General features: G+C 37.9%; 1 protein-coding gene across 1 annotated transcript in view; it reads right to left on the bottom strand.

The window, feature by feature from the left end:
- The window catches only part of DELE1 (DAP3 binding cell death enhancer 1), a 41,360-nt gene that overhangs the window by 11,444 nt on the left and 8,437 nt on the right, over positions 1 to 21,479 (bottom strand). Inside the window, 1 exon segment of the mRNA XM_026718716.2 lies at positions 11,236 to 11,329. Within this exon segment, the coding sequence (XP_026574501.1) occupies positions 11,236 to 11,329 (94 nt within the window).

The following is a 21,479-nucleotide window of genomic DNA, read 5'->3' as shown; positions in this document are numbered from 1 at the left end:
ATGCAGAAAAATCAAATCAACCCAAAATACATCAACAATGCAATGGAAAAAGAACTAAAACTATTGTCAATAAATGTAAATGGGTTAAATGCTGTAATCAAGAGAAAGCAAATACTGTCAAAACTGGTTAAGCAAAACATAGATATTGTGTGCCTCCAAGAGGTACATATCAAGAATCAAGATAAAAAATACTTAGAATTCAATAATCTGGGGAAACTCCATACTGCATTGGAGGGGGTGGTGGTGATGTTATACATTAGGGAAGAAATAGAAGCAAAGCAAATTTACGCAGACATCAAAGGAAGAATATTAATATTGGAAATAAAGATAGAACAAAGACAGATGCTACTAGTAAATATTTACACACCTAATAAAAACCAAAAAGAATTTTACAAATACTCCATGAAAAAATAGTTGATAGGTCAAAAAGATATATGCATAGTCGGAGACTATAATGGAATAGTAGAGACTACAAAAGACTACATCTGTGATAATACAAATTTTTAAAAAAGGAATATACTACCACAAACATTTTTTATATGTCAGAGGAATTGAATCTAATTGATGTATGGAGAACATTAAATCCCACAGAACAAAAATTTACATTTTACTCGAACCCACATAAATCATACTCAAGGATTGACATGGTATGGACAAATATTGATTTAAGTAAATAGAGAAAATTGAAATTCCCCCAAACACCTGGGCTAACCACAACCCCATTAAAGTAAGTTGGAGAGGTCAGAAAAAGAAAAGAAAAAGATGGACATTGAACCCCCGGATACTATTAGGAGAAGAATTTATTTAAAAGGTCTCAAACAAATTGACACTATTTTTCAATATAAACAAAAAATTTATAATTGCAAACCCTATGGGATATGATGAAAGCATACACCAGGGGGATAATAATATGGCAAAAAGGAAGGAGAAATGGGGGAAACAAAATACATTACAACTAGAAATTGGAGATCTAGAAAAACAAATGCAAAAAAATCCAGGGAGCGATCAAATTAAAGAACAATTGAATTTGGCCAAACACAAATTAAATATATTACAACAGGAAGACATTGCAAGGGATCTTAAATTTATGAAGCAAAATTATTTTGAAAATGCAAACAAGCCAGGGAGATGGCTGGCCTATACATTGAAAAAAGAATAATATACCAGCTTCAAGATGAATTAGGAATATTACAAAATAATGAAGAAGAGAAAAAAAGGATTGCCCTAAAATACTTTGAAGATCTCTATAGTCAAACAATAATAGCAACAAAGAAAATAGATCAGTATTTTTAAAAAGATAGTATGTCACTAATTGAGGAAGAAAAAAGGAATATATTAAATAGAAAAATTACATTAACAGAAGGAAGCAATCCAAAAACAAAAGGCAAATAAGACCCTGGGCCAGATGGTTTACCAGGAGAATTATATCAAACATTAGGGGAATCATTGGAACCAGTACTACTGGAGGTATGCAACGAGGCTTTGTTAAATGCAAAAATACCTGAATCATGGAGGGACTCATACATTACCTTGATTTCGAAAGAAGGTACCAATGTTAATCAAGTCAAAAATTATACACCAATCTTGCTCTTGAATGCCAACTACAAAATTTTTATGAGTATTATGGCAGGAAGGACGAAGAAGATTTTAAATGAGATTATACATAATGATCAAAATGGATTTCTGCAGCAAAGACAAATAAGAGATAATGTTAGAATAGCAATGAATGTATTAGAATATTACAAAATACAATCAGGAAAACAAGTGGCCCTTGTTTTTCTGGCTGCACAAAAAGCATTCGATAATTTAAATTGGGAATTTATCAAATTAGGGAAATGAAATTTGGAGATAGATTTGAAAAATTAATAGAAACAGTTTATTCTTCCCAAAGGGCCAATGTAATAATAAATGGAGATATAATGAAGGCATTTAGAATAACAAAAGGAGTTTGCCAGGGATGCCCATTGTCACCTCTGCTCTTTATTTTGACATTAGAGACACTATTAATAAAAATTAGGAAAAACTCAGAAATACAGGGAACAAAAATTTAAAAAGAGGAGTATAAATTACAAGCATTCGCAGATGATTTGGGTTTTTTTAATTGAGGAGCCACTAGAATCAGGTCCAATTCTGATAGATGAATTAGAAAAATATGGAGGTCGCAGGAGTCAAAATTAACAGAGACAAAACCAAAATGCTAGTGAAAAACATAATATCTAAAAATAAAAAGGAGTTAGAAAACGTAATGGGACTACAAATTACCAAAAAAAAAAAAATATCTAGGAATATGGTTAATGGCAAAATGCTCCTCAATAAAAGAAGACAATTATATGAAATTACTTAATCAAATTTAAAAAGATTTGGAAAAATGGGGGACTATTAGGAAAAATAGCAACTAAATAAATGAATGTTTTGCCAAAGCTTTTATATTTATTTCAAACAACCCCAACAAAATTAGATAAGATTTTTTTAAAGAATTAAACAGAACAATCACAAAATTTGTTTGGGCAGGTAAGAAAGCGCGAATAAAGCTAAAAGATTTACAGGATAGTAAGAGCAGAGGTGGCGTTGGGCTCCCAGATTGGGAACTATACCATAAGGCAGCAATACTTGTATGGATACGAGATTGGATTAATCTAAGAAACAAAAGAATATTAACCATAGAAGGGCATGATATACAAAGAGGGTGCAGATAGATTGAGGAAAAAATTCCACAGCTGACATCCTGATGCCTTCCTGTGGGATAAAGAAAGCAAACCATATCTATACTTCTATAGACATAAAATAAGAGATGTGCTGATACAATCATGGAGACAAATAAAGAATAAATATTTGAAAATTCCAAACTGGGTATCTCCCTTGGAAGCAGTAATCCACCCTAATATAACAGAGGTTAAGAAAATGGCCAGGTATAGGAAATTTTATATAAACAAGAGAGTCTAAAGAATAGACAGAAATTGGAAGAACAGGGAATAAAATTGGACTGGTGGACTTATATGCAAATACAAACAAGATATAAAAAAGACAGTGAGGAATTTGGAATAGACAATGAATTACAAAAACTAGATAAAATTTTGATTGGCCCAGATGAGAAATTATTATCAAAGATATATAAACATTTATTAGAATTTGACAGAGCAGAAGAAATTGTGAAAGGAACAATGAATGCATGGGGTAGAAATTTTGGACATACTATTGATTTGGAAGAGTGGGAAAAGATTTGGAATATGAATTAAAAAATAACAAAATTGGCAGCTTATGCGGAAAATCAACATAAAATGTTCTATTGTTAGTATATGGCACTTACAAGATTGGCTAAGATCTATCCAAATTTAAAACCAAATTGCTGGAAGTGTGTATAACAACAAGGTACCTTCTTTCATTCTTGGTGGACATGACCCGAAGCGAAAAATATTGGAAAGTGATTCAACTGTGGTTAACTGAAAACAAAAATGATTTTGTCCCGGAATTATTCCTCTTAGGAATAATAAAAAGAAACTCTAACAGAAAGATAAAATATCTTATATTACATGCATTAACAGCAAGAATTTCCTATGCCCAGTACTGGAAGAAAAATTCCACACCACCTGAAGGTTTAATAATTAAAAAGTCTTTCGAGTTCCGGTCTGCAGCGCTTCGGGGCAGGTAGGAATCCGCGACTGTGCATGGTTTCTGCCTGCGCTCGCTGCCGGAGTGCCCTGAGCCACCTGGCTTCAGGGCTAGCCACCTCTGTAGAAGGTGGCGAAGACAGGGGGGACCTGGCAGGGTCGAGAGATATCGCACCACTCTTCTCTAGCCGGCTAAACCCCCTTTTCCGAAGGCAGCTGAGCAGCAGTCAGAAATGGACGCCACATAGAAGTGCTCAGCCAGAAAAAGAAAGTGCAGGAGGAGTCGACAAGAAGTGAAAGTTTTTTGCTGACCAGGACAAAGCAATAACGAAAGTACCCTGGAACTTAAAATTTGTGAAAGACACATCATTTCTAGAGATTTGCAAGCGGCGAATGGAAGTTAAAAGGGAAAGTTTTTCTTTTTTTTCACTCTCCTTCCTAACGTGACAGCGAATGGAAATGCAAGAGAAATCGGAAAAACCCACATTGGCACTAATAGGTAATTAAATGCTAAAGGGATAAGGATTTCTGAATATTTAAAAAAAATCTTTTTTGCTGTAAGTGGGAAGGGAGAGGAAAAGAATTGGAGCAGGATTTGAAAGTAAGGAGGAGATTGCCTAGAATCTCAAAGAATTATTAAATACTAACAAGACTTCTAAAAGATACATTTTAACTGGAACTTTGTAACTAAACAGTAACCCCAGAAAGAGAAAGTGAAGAAAGAAGAAAGTGCTAAAAGAAACAGCTTATTTGGATTGTTTGGTGACTTTGGGACTTTTGGGGATTATTTTTGACTAAGAACACTTGGGTGGTTGTTTTGGAAAAACTTTTTCTTTCTACAATGGCATCACTTGTGGATGAATTGAAAATTGAATACAAAAAATACAAAGAAGAAGAACAAGAAGGGAAAGACTCTCTTGGTACTCTCTTTCAATTTTTAGAAATGGCGATTTGCACCTATGAGAAACTGACTGCGCAACAAAATGATTGAGACAAAGAAGAAGCCATCTTTGATGAACAAGTAACTTTATTTGGGGAAGAAAGGGAGAAAGAGGAAAAGAAAAAGGGGACTTTACTTGAAAAAACAACCAAAAAAGAGAAAAATAAGGTGAAAAGTGGATATAATCTTGGAAAACAACAGAAAGGGGGAAAGCAGAAGAAGAAAAGGGAGGTGGAGAGACAAGGGGGTAAAAAGGGCAGGGAGAAGAACAAGCAAGGGAGGAAGGAAGGGATGAGAAGCCTTAATGGTGGGGAGCAAGATGTAAAGAAACAAGATTCATTTAGAGATAAAGGGTAAATTTAATTGAAAAAGGGATTCTGCAAAGGTACATAAGATTTTATTCTTATATTGGTACTTAGAAATATTGTTAGAAAATTGGAAACAACGTGATCAAAAATGGGATAAAATATTTAGTGTAACTTAGTGAAATTTTTGTGAATAAAAAGGAGGCAATGAAATAAATAAGAGAATTGAAGCAAGAGGGAATGGGAACATTTTAATGATACAATGATTTAAATACAATGATTTAAAAATATGTGATGTGGGGGGGAAATAATTATGGAAGGTATAAGTGTTCCCATAAAAGTATGATATTCAATTGAAAAGTGATGTGTAAAATGTTTAAGATATAAATGAATATTAATATTAATGATTAGATTTGTATTGGCATTGATATTTGTTTTAATTATATTATATACTTATAAATTTTTTCTTCTTATAAAATATAATGTGTAATTTTAGAATGTACTAAACAGAATCCCAATGGAAGTCATGTATTATATTAAGTATTATAAATTTAGGAGAAAGAGTCAAAGGCGTCACACTCCAATCAGTGTACAGGAGAAGTTTTGTATAAAGAGAAAAGAGAAATAGATAGCTGGAAACAGAACAGACAAAGAATAATAAATATTATGATCTGAACTGAGATGAGATGAATAAAATAAAACTAGGAAAGTTAAAAGAGGTGAGAAGCTATATAGAAAATGGAAACTGGTAATAAGATATGGAATGGTATATAAAATGAACATGAATTTGAATTTGTGTCTGTATGAAGAGATGTAACCCAGGATCAAGCAGCTTTCAGAAAAGATGTTTTATGTTTTATGTTTTGTTTGTTTGTGTGTTGTCTTTGAAAATCAATAAAATTTGTTTTTTTTTAAAAATAATAATTAAAAAGTCTTCGAGTGCATGGAAATGGATAAATTAACTATGGAACTAAAAGGGAAAGCAAACACAGAATACAATGCAATATGGGAAACATGGTATATCTGGATTGACAATAGACATAATAGAAAATGTACATAATGTACATAATAGATATGAGGGTATGGAAGTAGTGTGTATTGAAAATTTGGATAGGACACATAAATGTGTGTGTGTGTGTGTGTGTGTGTGTGTGTGTGTGTGTGTATATAAATGTTGTGATTGGAAGGATCGGTCCTGTTAAGAGTTTTAAATCTGATGACTGTTAGATCGTGGATTGACGTCAGAACCAGGAAACGTTAATCTGAAGGGCAAGCCAGTTAATTAGCACGTTGCCTTAATGGGTATAAAAGGACACAGCTGAGCTGGTGCCTTTTGCCAGAAACAAAATGACTATTTTGAATGAGGACGTTACTGCAAAGAGATCTCTGTTTGTTTGAATTTTGAAGGGGAGTTCTAACCGTTTCTGCCAGTCGTTATCTTGTTATTTTCCTTCAGTTTGATTTGATTGTGAAACGGCTGCTTTATGTTTGTTCGTTTGAATCTCCAAGGGGAGACATAACATATAAATGTATATATGTCACAGCACTGTTTAATAAGTAATGGTACTATGTATAAATGAAAAAACCCAATAAAGCATTAAAAAAAGTAGAGTAAGAAATTAAAGGATATTGTAATAATGATATATTGTAATATATCATTCTGAATAAGTTATAATATGAATATAATCTAGTAAGAGTTGGGATTTGGAGAACTACCAGAGGACTGGAAAAGAACTGATGTGGTTCCCATCTTCAAAAAAAGAAAAAAAACAGACCCAGGAAACTACAGACCAATCAGTCTAACATCAATACCTGAAAAGATACTGGAAAAGATAACAAAAAAACAGATCTGCCAACATCTAGAAATAAGTAAAGTAATAACTAGCAGTCAGCATGGGTTTGTTAAAAACAGACCATGCCAAACCAATCTTATTTCATTCTTCAACATAGTGACTAAATTAGTAGACCAGCAAAATACTCTGGACATAATATACTTAGATTTCAGCAAGGCAGTCAACAAAGTAGACCACAACCTACTTCTTGGTAAACTAGAAAAAAGTGGGATAGGTAGCACCACCTGATGGATTTGCAACTGGCTGACAAACCGTACTCAACAAGTAGTCCTTAATAGGTCTACATGGAGGGAAGTAAGCAGTGGGGTGCCACAAGGTTCCATCTTAGGCTCAGTACTATTCAATATCTTCATAAACGACTTAGATGAGTGAATAGAAGGGGAACTTACCAAATTTGCAGATGATACTAAGTTGGCAGGAATAGCTAACACCCTAGAAAATAGGCAGACTTAAACACAGGGCTCTATCTAACAAAATGAAATTCAATGTAGAGAAAAGTAAAGTCCTACACTTAGGCAAGAAAAACCAAAAGTACACATATAGACTGGATGAAACCAGGCTTAATAGCAGTAACTGTGAGAGGGATCTTGGAGCACTAAGACTAGCTGGTTAGCTTGTTGTCCACTAACCAGCTAAATATGAGCCAGCAGTGTGCAGCAGCAGCCAAAAAAGCTAATGAGATCCTAAGTTGCATTAACAGAGGGATACAATCAATATCAAGTAAGGTACTAATACCACTCTTATAAAGCCTTAGTAAGACCACATCTAGAGTACTGCATCCAGTTTTGGTCACCAAACTATAAAAAAGATGTTGAGACTCTAGAAAAAGTACAGAGAAGAGCAACCAGGATGATTAGGGGACTGGAGACTAAAACATATGAAGAACGGTTACAAGAACTGGGCATGGCTAGTCTAGTGAAGAGAAGGACCAGGGGAGACATCATAGCAGTGTTCCAATATTTGACGTGCTGCCACACAGAGGAAGGGATCAAGCTATTTTCTAAAGCATCTGAAGGTTACACAAGGAATAATGGATGGAAACTGAACAAGGAGAGATTTAACCTGGAAATAAGGAGAAACTTTCTGACAGTGAGAACAATCAACCCATGGAACAGCTTGCCCTTGGAAGTTGGGGAACGCCATCACTTGAGACTTTCAAGAAGAGATTGGACTCCCACCTGTCAGAAATGGTGTAGGGTCTCCTGCTTGAGCAGGAGGTTGGACTAGATGACCTACAAGGTCCCTTCATTATCTGTTATCTGTTAACTAATCAAGGAGAGGAGCAACCTAGAACTAAGGAGAAATTTCCTGACAGTTAGAACAATTAATCAGTGGAACAACTTGCCTCCAGAAGTTGTAAATGCTCCAACACTGGAAGTTTTTAAGAAGAGATTGGATAACAGTTTGTTACCTGGAATTTCAGAGGAAAAACAGAAACATTTCCACTGAGTACATGTGTGATTGTCCAAAATAAATTCTGTATTACAAAATAGTTTCCTTCAAGATGTCTAATTGCAGCCTCTTGTAAGCTATTGATCAAAGCAAGTATGTACTCAAAGGAGGGGAAAGAAAAAAAAGTGACTATAAACAAATAGATTTGAAAAAAAGTTAAGGACAACTAGATTTGGGGAAAAATGTAGCAGGCTAAGATTGAAACTTGAGATTAAATATATTATATATCTGTAACTATGAGACTGGTGGGAAAGATTATTTGACTATCTGAGATACAGCATCATCAATATGAAAATTATGCCAAGTTGAGAATATTCACCCATCTTCCATTAGTTGTCATTTATGCCTGTCCCTGGAATAAGAGGCATTGACAACAGTCACTGTTGCCACATCCCAAATTGACCAATATACAGTAACACTAATACTTTGGAAGTTATATTTGCTAACTATTTGTTTCATGATGTTAGTAATAACTTATGGAATCCAACATGGAATCTGGATATTTGTAGGATCATTTATTCCAAAGCAGTATCTGTTCACCCAAATTGTGCTGGGAGAGGAACTATGCTAACAATTCCATGTATGAGCCATCCAGGAAAAGGATACACATATCCATTATTATTGAGAAATGAGGGGGAAAGAAGGTAATAAATGACTAGAAAAGAACAAATACAATAGTTGTAATGGAAATTACAAACTAAATTCTCTAAGAAAGGTCTAATAAGATCAAGAGAGACACACACTGCCTTACAAGGTTCAGACAGAAGTCATTGCCAAGGAGATCAATGCCATTTCCATCCCATTACTGGATTTGAATTCTGAGTTACAGGAATCCAGATGATCCATTTTTTCTAGGAGCTTATGTAGCTGGGCTGCCACTACCTTCTAAATGACTTTCTTTAAAAAGAGAAGGTTGGAGACAAAATAAAAAATTGTCAAAAATATGAGTCAGTGGACAACATTGTTTTAAAACACACTGTGTCACAGGACATTTTTTTGTCAAAGTAAGTGCTTACAGTTTCCCTAATCTAGCCACTCAGTCTACCTACATAACTATCTGAAGAAGCCAGGAAGATCAATTCCACAGGATATAGAGTTCTTACTACAAGATCTCTACGGAGATTCTCAGTTATCCGGGTAATGGTTGTCCCAAAGGTGCTTTTTCAAGAGGCAACTAGACTTTCTGGTTTTTCTTTGAAGACGTTTTGCTTCTCATCCTCTGAAAAACTGAAGAAGCTTCTTAGATGAGAAGGGAAACGTCTTCAAAGAAAAGCCAGAAAGTTCAGTTGCCTCTTGAAAAAGCACCTTTAGGATTACTACAAGATCCTACCCATTTTCTTGGATTTGATAAACACAAACAAATCATAGAATCATACAAGATACAGTGTCAGCTGGATCTCCAACACGGGTATCTACAGCGTGTTTGCTATTGGCCATAGAAATGGAGAGGAGGGCATGAGCATTTGGGATGGGGAAGCGAGTTGGTGTATAGTAGTCCCATGAGAACTGGAAGGAAGGTACTCATGAATTACAGTGCTGCTGAGTGGAATTGTTTATACCCCATCAAGGCCATCTGTCCTGAGACTCCAGATGCGAGAAATACCTGAAGAGGAATTTTCCCATAACATCATATTGGATGTTGATTGGACTCTCACTGCTGGACCCTGGCAGGAGAGACTTTCAATGTGTAACTTTCGTGCGTTTTGAATCAGATCTTGCCTTGCTTTTACTGCTATCATTTCAAACTTAGTAAAAGTACCTCTTCTCTAATTCAATTTGGTTGGGGATTTTCTTTCTTGAGTTTTGAATGGAGGCAGGCCTGAAACATTGTTTTCCTCGTCACAGTGGTTTCTGCTCTACTGAAATCCAACCCTGAGCAATTACAAGAAACTTGCAAGTCTGGAATCCTCTTATCCCTAAAGCAGGGCTGTCAAATTCCCATACTGTGGGTCGGATGCAACACATGCTGGCCATGCCCACGCCAGTGGTGGGATTCAAATGTTTTCACTACTGGTTCTGTGGGCATGGCTTGGTGGGCGTGGCAGGGGAAGAAACATACTGTAAAATCTCCAGTCAGAGGTGGTATTTGCCAGTTCCCTGAACTACTTAAAATTTCCGTTACCAGTTCTCCAGAACTGGTCAGAACCTGCTGAATACCACCTCTGGCCCACGCCCAGTTTAGCGAAGGGGAAAAAAGTCATGATACATCATGTGACACCGCCATAATGACTTGAGTTTGACACCTCTATCCTAAAGGAATCTGGGTAACCAAAGACTGCTGAAAAGAATCTGTGTATGCAACAAACTCAGGTGAGAATTCACAGCCTTATGAGCTTTTATCAGTTTTTATCAACATTCACTGCCCTCTCCAGGTTTTCCATTGCAATCATTCTAGACATCTTTTCTATAATTTCCCACTCCCTCAGTGAACCAAGTTGTGTAAGATTGGTGATTGGGTAGAAGTCTGGCAGAATCAATTCCTTCAGCACTCTGGCCATTTCTCTGTAGCTTCAACTTATGACCACAATTGAGCCCAAAAACATTCACCACACCACAAACTACACTAGATCCCTCTCCTGAGATAGGTAAATTAAAGACCACCCTCTATTTTTGAATTTTGGGGAACAATGTAAGACTAAGATTGAAACTTGAGCTTAAATATTCCATGACTATAAAACTGGTAGAAAAGATTATTGGGACCCCCAATAGCAGCCTCAGGTTGATACCCAGGACTGTAGCTGGGTAACTAGGAGAGTAGCACACTAACATTGGCCCTAGTCTATCCCTATAGCTCAATTCCACATAGAAGCAATCATATACCATTACCGTATCTCTGAGTTAGTGTTCTGTCACCATAAGGAACTCCTATACCATTACAACTATCAATTTACCATTGTTTCTGTTTTTAATACTCAAATTGATATGCGAACAGGCTTTGTAATACTGTAAACCTTTTTTTTAAGATGAAAAATCAATTGTGCTCCCAATACTATCTAAAAAACACTAGATGAGGGTAGGCTGCTATAAACGCAACCAAGAATCTATGGATAAGCAAATTATGCCTAGCATTTTATTACCAAGGATGTTGGAGGCTACTGAAATGCTGGCTTGAAATGTTTCTTGCACTTGAGAAGCAGCTTCTTTAACTAATTTTTCCTCTTCTAAGTTGGTCTGCACAGAAAAGAAGGCAAGTGTTAATTACATGTATTTCTTGATAATTTTTTGTATTTTTCACACTGAAGTGACACTCAGTGATAAACTGCACTGTTATTTCAAGGAATATTTTAGGATTACTGAGGGATAATTTTTAAACAAAGGAATTACAAGCTTGATATAATTATCTCTTGATACAATTACAAAATAAATAATTCAGTATTTTATAGATGAGGTTTCTTTCCAGTGATTTACACTGCAAGTCAAGGTATAATAGATAAACTGGTTAATTTAATAGTGTGCTTAATTATTTTTGTATCTTGGAATTTGTTATTGTGTAACTGATTTTTCTTAAATACCGTATTTCCCCATGTATAAGCACCCCCTTTGTATAAGCCACCCCCCCAATTTTTGGACTGTGAAGTTTTGAAAAAAATATTTTATTAGAGAAACAAGTTATGAAGAAAGAAAATTTACAAAGAAACAAAATTCGACGTCTAGATCTACAACTTCGGTCATGACGCCGAAAGCGGTCGGGCGACGCTAGCAATCTACGCATCGAACGAGAGTAGGAACGAAGCATTCAGGCCGATGCCTAGCGTATGCATTTCTATCGCGTACTCGCACTCGTAATCGTATCATCACGTACAATTTTTACAAAAAGTATAGCATACTGCTGGAAAACCAGTTTATTCCTACTTTATTATTTTATGCATTTTTCACGTATAAAAAGTGTACCTGCTTTGTATATGCCACCCCCCTACTTTTTGGGCTTGAAAATTTTGGAAAAAAGGGGTGGCTTATACATGGGGAAATACGGTATGTTTATAATAACATTTGATATTTTGTTTTACAACTGTTTTTTCTTTCATGTTACATTTCTACTCTTCATATTGTTATTTAATTGTTCTAAACTAAAGAAAAAGACAAATGTAAGTACAAACCAGACTTTAAATACTGATAAAAGCAAGAATAATAAAGCAAAATAATGAAGTAACTTTTTGAACTGGCTTATCTTTCATCCATTTTTGGATTACCTTTTTAACACAGCTCTGAACATAACATATCTTTATGTGTTTTTAATTCATTAGCCTTTTGCCAAACCATAATTATGTACCTTTGGAAACTGATTCTCAATTTTCTGAAAAGTATTTAGTTAATTTAAAAAAAAAACTATAAAAATAAATAATTTCCTCTTGCTTTTTTCCTGCCTCTAATATTGAAATCTCATATCTCGTATCATTTCCCAAATTCTTTCCCGCCAAAGACGTAACCAACTGATGCAATACCCTTGTAATTATGCTGTGGGAACATAAATCGATAGAAATCATCAACCATTTGGCATGAAAAAAGTGTGGGACAGGTGAAATATGTAGATATAATTGACTGATGCATGAAATTCACAAACAGAAAAAAACTTTTGGACAAACAAGGCCCCTTTTGATTATTTGATGTGATTTGCAGCAATTTTCAAGAAGAGATTGGACAATAGTTTGTCTGGAATGGTCTCTTGTTTGAGCAGGGGTAGAACTAGAAGACCTCTAATGTCTCTTCCAGCTCTATTATTTTATATTTTATTATGCATTACTCTTAACTGAACTGATGGCTGAAATCACAATACACTGAAAGGAACATACACTGAGAAGGATCATTACTCAGTAGAGAAGATATGTGTTCGATATAGAGGGTCTCCTACTCAATACTTGGCATTTTCCTAGCAGGACTAAAAAAATTCTAACTTAAAATAATTGCTGTGCTTCATTGTAAAAAATATTTAATTTGATAGTCTAATTGACTGATCAATAAAATAGTCCAAAATACACACCTCTCCAATGGCCCCAAGCTGTGCTAAAGGAAATGCCCATCAGCATACTATAGATTTGGCCCTCCCAATGGAAAGGATTTGGGTTAACATTATTTTAAACTATCAATGAGCTGTGAATGCATCTGAAGAAAAGAATAAAAGAAAATAATGAGATTGTTACTTTTTAAGTGATAAATCAACGAAATTTACCAAATGTACAAATGAATCCGTACCAAATGTTCAAGAACAGACTAGGTGAAACTTGGCTCAACAGCAGTAACTGTGAAAGGAATACTGGAGTCCTAGTGGACAACCACTTAATCAGCCTCCATCATTCAATGCAACTCAAAGCCTTCAGCAGGAACCTCACTTTGCATATCTTGACATCAAGATAGAGGAAATGGGAACTTGGAGGGTAGGGAGTGTGAAGACCCTTCCCCCCCACACTTATGAGATAAATTATCAATGATTAAATAGCGTAACGAAAGCTGCTTTTGGAGTGTTCTTGTTTCTTTTTTTCGCCTAAACTTTGATGTTGTGTGCTCAAGAGTGGGATGATATGTCCTCAAGGGAGGGTGAATATCTGCCACCCCAGAATCCTAGAAGATGGGAAAGCCAGAGTGCTTCTATGGGAATGGCCCCACATACTGCAAGTATCCTCTGAGCTTGCCCAGTGCAAGCACCTCTGCAGCAAGATATACAGAGGAAATGGGTGAGTTGGGAGTGCAAAGAACCCTCCCTTTGTAGAAGAGGGCTCCCTTTCTGTGTTCATCTGGGCAAGAAGTGAAAGGAATCAACATGGACACAAGGAAACATCCCCATGCCTATTACTGCTGTAAAAGGGCCAAATATAAACTTTTCCATGCAGCTTACCAACCTTACATTTCTCTATGGCAACAGCCCCACCCACTGCAAGTGCTCCCTGGAAATTGCCCCTTGCAATTGCAAAAGCCTGGTGAGCCCTAACTCTGGGCATACTCATAATACTCCCAGGCTTCGGACAAAGCAGGAAGAGAAGAGTTCCTCTGGGCATGTGCAGATTGCTCTTGGGCTTTGAGCAAAGCATGAAGAGTGCCTCTGGGCATACGCAGAGTACTCCCTAGCTTCGGACAAAGTGGCAAGAATGTAATGCCTCTGGGCATGAGCAGAGAGCTCTCTGACTTTGGGCAAAGCAGGAAGAGTGCCTCTGGGTATACACAAGTGTGCTCTTAGGCTCCATGCAAACCAGGAAGAAAAGACTGTTTTTGGACATGAGCTGAGTTCTCTCAGACTTTTGGCAAAGCGGGAAGACAATATTGCCTCTGCAGATGCAGACTGCTCCTAAATTATGGGTATAGTAAGAAGATTGCCTCTGAGCATGTGCAGAGTGCTAACAAGCTTTGGGCCAAACATTAAGAGAAGATTGCCTCTCTGTGGACTTCCACTGCACAAAATACCCTGCTGGCATGGTAATTCTGTATAATTGAAGGTCCACAAACCACATACCCGTGGCCTCTTTTGTGGGTATTAGGTGGTGGTAGGATTTTTAAAATGTATTTATTAAGATAGGCTCTATCCTGCTCTTTCTTACAATACTGTGAGGTAGGCCAGGATGTGAGAGTGCCTATGTCCCCATATTGCCTTTAAAAGACCAGTACCCCCAGAGTATTTGGATGGGAGACCACCAAGCGATTCCAAAATTGTATGCTTGACAGGGAAGTGAGATAGGGTGGACTGTGAGAGTGGCCATGTCCCCAATCTTAATCCACCATGTTAACAGTGTCCTTCATTGCACACTTTTCATTAGCACCCTCAAACAGTTATTGGATGATACACCACCAGGCAATACCAGAATTGTATGTTTGACAGGGAAGCTGTGAGAGTGCCACATCCCCAATCTTAATCCACCATATTTCCTTCAAAGGACACTGTTAACAAGCATTCCCAAACAGAGTACTTGGAATACCACAAGGAGATCACAAAATTGTAGATTTGACAGGGAAGTCTTGAGACCTTGGCAAGGCAACACCTGTGATTTTCTTTTTCCTAGCACTGTTTGCATTTTCTAACAGCAGGCAGGGCCTCAACCCTGTGAAATGGCTTGACTACTTCAATGTAGGACAACATCCAGTGCTTTTCCTTTGCAAGAAAGTGTGAATTTTACCAGAATTCTCTTTGTCACAGGAGGGGAATGCTGCTTGCCTGGCCCTGCCACTTTCCCAGGCTCGGCATGTTGTGAGAATACCACCTGGGCATTCATCAAGGATGTAATAATTTGTATATAATTGCTCCATACAAATGGTATGTTATTGTTATTTAAAGGACAAGGCATTCCTTTAAATAACAATAAAAAAACCATTTTATCTGTTCTGGAAAGAAGATTGTTTCTGATTGCATTAAAATTGATTTTGGTTCCCCCCCAAAATGCTGTATAAATGACTTTTAATCTAATTAGCATAAGCTGTATGAAATCTAATGATGTAAAACAGCCAGTGAACACTAAAATATATTATCACTTTATAGCATGATGAAAAATAAGCACACCCATGTAAAGTTTGTTTCTTTTTTAACATATATAGACATACCGTACATATAAAGGCAATGTAATGAAACAAAACTATAAAGTCAGTCATTTATTCAACAAAAAACCCAACAGATATGCTATTTTCTGCATGGAGAAAGTAAGTACATCCCTGGCTTGAATATTAGATCCTTTGGCTGCAAGCCCCTCCCAGTGCCCCCATAATCTTGCCAGCTGCATATATACAATCCCTGCTGTCCCCATGCCTCCAAGATACATGCCATCCCCCCCAGCACCCCTATAATCTCTGCCACCCCAATTCCCAGGAGGGACAGCTATTTGTTCCATGCATCAAATTGCCAGAATAGAAATGGGCCTTAGGAAATGGGCCTGAACGATGGGCTGAAAGTGGGGGGCTGGATTATTGGTAGTGGAAAATCACCAGGACAGGACCAGCAGAAGAAGAATGGCCGCTGTTTCCATTGCAGCATGTGGCTGGTAGTGAAATGGGATAGTGCCTAAATGTCCTAGACTCAATCTAACCTAACCATCGAGTTGGCTATGCAAACAATACTACTACCATATAATAAAATTTATATGCCACCCAACTGCCAGCAACTCGTACTCATATTTCACGAGCTATTGGCTTACACTGAGCATGGGGGAATTTGAGAAGCCTACCTAATAAATTCAGCATCAAATCTTTCTAAAAAAATGATATTCATAGAATCATAGAGTTTGAAGAGATTATTTAGGTAATCAAATTCAATCCTCTGTTAGCACAGGAATCAAATCAAAACACCTAAGTTGAATAGGATGAAAAAGGATCTCTACCTCTCTAAGTAAGTTGTTCCATTGTCAAACTGCTTGTCAGACCTGCTCCATTGGCCCTGCTTAGCTAGATGTCAGGCTGTCATAAGTGATGAGAAATGGGAGAGCTGTGGGAGGGTGGGCAGATGAGGAAAGGAAAGCAAAAAGCCATCATACCATCCCATGGAAACTGCAGCCTATTCCAAGGTCATCCAATGGAATGCAATACCTTCAGGCCTGCACAGCTGGGGAATGTTACCAAACACAATTAGCCACTCGCTGATAATGTAGAAGAGGATGTATCCAGGGGTGGGATTCTACCAGTTTGCACCTATTCGCTAGAACCAGTTAACATTCTAAGCAGTTTGGAGAACCGGTTGTTAGAAGAAATTACTGGCCTAATCCTGTAAGGAAGGCAGGAAGGAAACATTCTGGTGTTGCTTACAGAAACTGCTTCTCCGTTAACCCTTATTACATTCTTGGCAGGACTAGACTTCCTGTCTCAGGAACTACTCTGGAGTTCTTTTTTCCCTCCTTTGCTGGTACTTTGCTTGTGTGGCGTGAGCATTCAAAGTTACAATGGCACTGAAAAAAGTGACTTATGACCATTTTTCACACTTACGACTGTTGCAGCATCCCCACAGTCATGAAAGGAGATGCAAGGAGATGCATGACTCGATGTGAGTGATATTGAGTTTGCCACGCCCGGCCAATAACATGACCACCAAGCCATACCCACCAACTAAGCCACGTCCACAGAATCGGTTGTTAAAAAATTTGAATCCAACCCCTGGATGTATCCCAAGGAAAAAGTTACCATATTTTTTGGAGTATAAGAAGCTCCAAAGTATAAGACACACGTAGCTTTTGGGGAGGAAAACAAGAAAAAATATCTGCCTCTGCCTCCCAGCAATTTGCCTCCTTGTAGCAAACAGCCTGTTTCAGTTTCAGCACAGCCTGATTAGCATAAGCACCTGATTGTCGCTTGGATCAGCTGTTTCAGGCTGTCAGGATTGCTGTAGCCTATTGCCATTTTAAGCCGTCGCATGCCCCGTTTTCAGCCTTTGTGCATCCCATTTTCCACCCATTCCGGGTGGCGGGATCAGAATGGGTGGAAAACGGAGTGTACAGAGGCTGAAAACGGGATGTGGAGGCCAAAAATTTGGCACATGGAGGCAGCAATAGGCTATGCCAATTCCTGCAGCCTGAAACAGCTGATCATCGGGAGGCTAATCCAACCAACAGCTTCTTGGGCTAACCAGACTGTGCTGAAGCTGAAACAGGCTGTTTGCTGCAAGGAGGCAAATTGCTGGGAGGCAAAGGCCAAAGGATGGGGGCCAGCAGGTTGGGGGGGGAGCTTGGCAACATTTGCAGTATAAGACGCACAGACATTTCCACCCAGTTTTGCAGGTGGAAAATGTGTCTTGACTCCAAAAAATATGGTATATAAGAAAGTTCTGATTTGGATGAAATTTTAATCTATATCGAGACTATGGGTGAGCACATAAAGTAACTCTGAGTCACCCAATTGCATGTCCAACTGTCTGAGTTTCAGAAATTAAAATAGGATTTCCCAGTAAGGAATAGAAATGGACCCTAAAAATGAGAAGGCTATATTAGAGTGGGAAGCACCCTGGATTTGGAAGCAGTTACAAAGCTTCTTGGAATTTGCAGATTTTTACTGCCAATCCACCCCAGCTTTTGCACAAATTGCCCTGCCCATCACTAACTTGCTAAAGACCGGGGGGGGGGGCAAATCTGGCTTGCCATTTAATTGGACTATGGAGTGTCAAGCAGTCTTTAAAAAATTAAAGCCATCTGTTTTGTCTCAGCTCCAGAGGAATGAGCAAGCAGCACCTGAGAACAACTGATCACCTTCTCAGCTCAAAGTTCTCACAACAACTTCACACGTGTGAATTGGCTCGCCTCCAACTGGACTAAGGGGTTTATACAACTTTTAACCTAACGGTTTTGAGCAGGAACTTCAGATCCTGCCTTTTCTTCTTGCTATCACTCTCCCCCAATAAATGCAACTTGTTTCAAAGGTTCTGCTTTCTTGAGGGGATAGGAGAGGCAAGTCCTTACATTGCCATTACTATGATTCACTGTGGGTATGGAGTACTTTTGGTGATGCACAGTGTTGTTTTTGCACTAAACATACTTTTTGGAATTATGGCCAAAAAATTTAACCTTGGTCTCCTCAGAGCATAACACATTTTCCTACATGCTTTTGTCAGACTTGATGTAAGGTTTTGCAAAATGCAGCCAGGTTTAGATGATTTTCTTTGTAAAAAAAAGGCTTCCATCTTGCCACCCTTTCCCACAGCCCAGACATATGAAGAATACAGGACACTGTTGTCACACATAGTGTACAACCAGTACTTGCTAGAAATTCCTGTAGCTCCTTAGTCCTCTTGGCAGCCTCTCAAACCAGCATTCTTTCTTCTTAATCAATTTTGGGGGGACATTCAGTTCTTGGTAATGCTGCTGTTATGCCAGATTTTCTCCACATAACTATCTTCACTGTGTTCTATGATATATCAAATGCCTTGGATTTTTTTTTCATACTCTTTCCCTGATTCCCCAGTACCCCTTTGATGCCTTTTAAGATCATGGCTTTTACTGTAAGAGGCAATTGAGTAAATGTCAGAAAAAAAATTACCAGACCAGTTACCTTTATATGGGCTTGATTAGAGTCACTTTAATTGATGGCAAATAACTATTTACCATAATTTTGAATGTGATTGGCTAATTATGAACACAGCCACATCCCACTTATGTGGCTGCATGTGTGAGTATCTTATAATTAGGTATGCACACTTATGCAGCTACATTACTCTGCGGTTTTTTTTTGTTATTTCCCTTGTAAAAGATTTGTTTTTCCATTGTATTGTGCAGCTTGTATATTATATTAAACATGGGGAAAAAAAGATCATTGATGTGATCTAAATTTTTTACATCCTGGAAACATCTCAGAAATCTCGGCATTTAAACAGTGGTGTGTCGACTTTTTATATCCACTATTTCCACTTCTGCTTGTATTTTACCACAAATAGTCTTCAAAATGGCAATGATAATAAGCAATTTTATCTTAAAATGCCTCTCAAATGTGTCACAGCAAGTTTCTGAGAGCTCTAGCGTAGAGTATCTGGACAAAATAACAATACCATGACCCACATTAAAGAGTGCTGCTGGATGCTATGAATGATTCTTCATTGTCACATAGACAACAAAAATGTTATGCAGTAATCTGCACCAATTGGCTCTGCTGCATTTGTAATACAAATTGCCTATTTTAGCTTCTCAGAAAAAAGGAGAAGTAGGGGTTTTATTGCCATAGAGAGAGCGGAAGTGAAGCCATGACAAGGATTATTTTGTTTTCTCACTCCAAAAGCCTATAAGGGCCTTCATAGATCTCCAGCTCTGGCTTTTAGAAATGCAAGCATCCATGAGATTCCAAAGTCTTTTCACTATAATGAAAAGGAGTAATGTTGTGAGATAACACTTCATTAGGTAATAATCTGACTATGATAATTTCTTATATTTAGGAGCAAATTATTGAGTATATTGCCTTTTGTTTTTAGAGCCCAAGATGTTGGGTCTATAAAGCTCTACATGGTTTGGATTCCAGGTACTGAATCTCTGATTTTTAAATATATTCTATCAACAAAAGATCATGTGAAATTGGAATTGATTGAGGGAAATTTTTATTAGCCCCACATAAACTTTTCTTTCATGATGGCAAGAAATGCGAAGGAGCAGGAAATCAGATAGGCAAAGAAATCCTTGAGAGAAGTGAGGGCATCTGGGCTGTGGTGGGTGGGGAAAGCTCCGTGGCACAGTGCTACAATGGTGAAATGGGCAACGGAGTGGCTGGCATGAGGTAAGGAGGAGGCTGCTGTCCTTCTCTTCTCCCTGTTCCTCCCCGCCCCCTCATGCTGGCTGCTCCATTTCCCGTTTCTACACTGCAGAACAGCACCCAGGAATCCATTTTGGTAGCATGGGGGGGATAATTTGCCTGGCCAAACAAACCCTACATACATTGGGCTCAACAGCAGCTTCGATCGGGTTGCTCCGATCATAACAGCCCCACCGTGATTTTAACCCTGAGGGTGGGATAGGGTTTCTAAAGTGCACAGGCCTACAAACTGCTTCTCGGCAGGAGTCCTCTCTGGGCTCAGAGAGCCAATTTGGTTTGTCTGTGCAAGCTTACATCATTCTCTCCCTTGCTGCTTGGCGGGTCATGCTCCGCTGTGTCTTTTTAGCTATGCTGGCGCAAAAGGGCTGGTGTGTATGTGCTTTCTTGGGATCTTCTCTTTTAAGGGGTGCTAGCTTTGGGATTTACAAGATTGCGGGTTGATCTGCTCCTCACCGCTGCCTCCTCCTCCTCCCCCTTTGTCCTTTGGCTTTATAGGGAGATGGTCCTCCTTGGGATTTGCACCTGGTTCCCTGCCTACAAGTCTGTTCTTTTTGGAGGGTCCTTTTTGGACAGGGTGAGCTGTGGTTTTGCATTAATGTTCAGATGGATGGGTGTGGGGGTGTTTAACTTCATTAATGAAGTTCACTTTATCTTAAGTACTGCCTTTGAAACTCTATAGAGTTTTTCATCTGTGCATTTTAGAAAGTTTTGCTGTAAGAGTAAGAACTTAGAGTGTATTCATACTGTATATGCTGTTGGAAAAGACCCTGCTAGTCTCCGGTAGCCAAAAAATCAGGAATCTGGTAGCTCCCTTTCAAGCTTACAACATCCTTCATCAGTTAAGCTACGCCATCAGTTGGATGAAATGAGATTAAAGTTTAATGTCTTTTTATACTACCTGTTAACCTGAAATGGGTCTAGTAGATTCATACTGTAGAGATAATCCTTGACTTACACCACAACTGAGTCCAAAGCTTCTGTTGCTAAGCAAGACAATTGATAACTGAGTTTTGCTCCATTTTATGACTATAATTGTTAAATGAATCACTGCAGTTAAATTAGTACCACAGTACCACAGTTGTTAGGTGAATCTGGCTTCCTCATTGACTTTCTTGCCAAAAAGATCACAGAAGGT

This window comes from Pseudonaja textilis, chromosome 3 (genome assembly GCF_049901715.1).
Source record: "Pseudonaja textilis isolate UNSWEBS1 chromosome 3, rPseTex1.2, whole genome shotgun sequence".
Classification (NCBI taxonomy): domain Eukaryota; kingdom Metazoa; phylum Chordata; class Lepidosauria; order Squamata; family Elapidae; genus Pseudonaja; species Pseudonaja textilis.
Note: the sequence above shows the minus strand (reverse complement) of the source record. Positions and strands in the feature narration are given on the sequence as shown.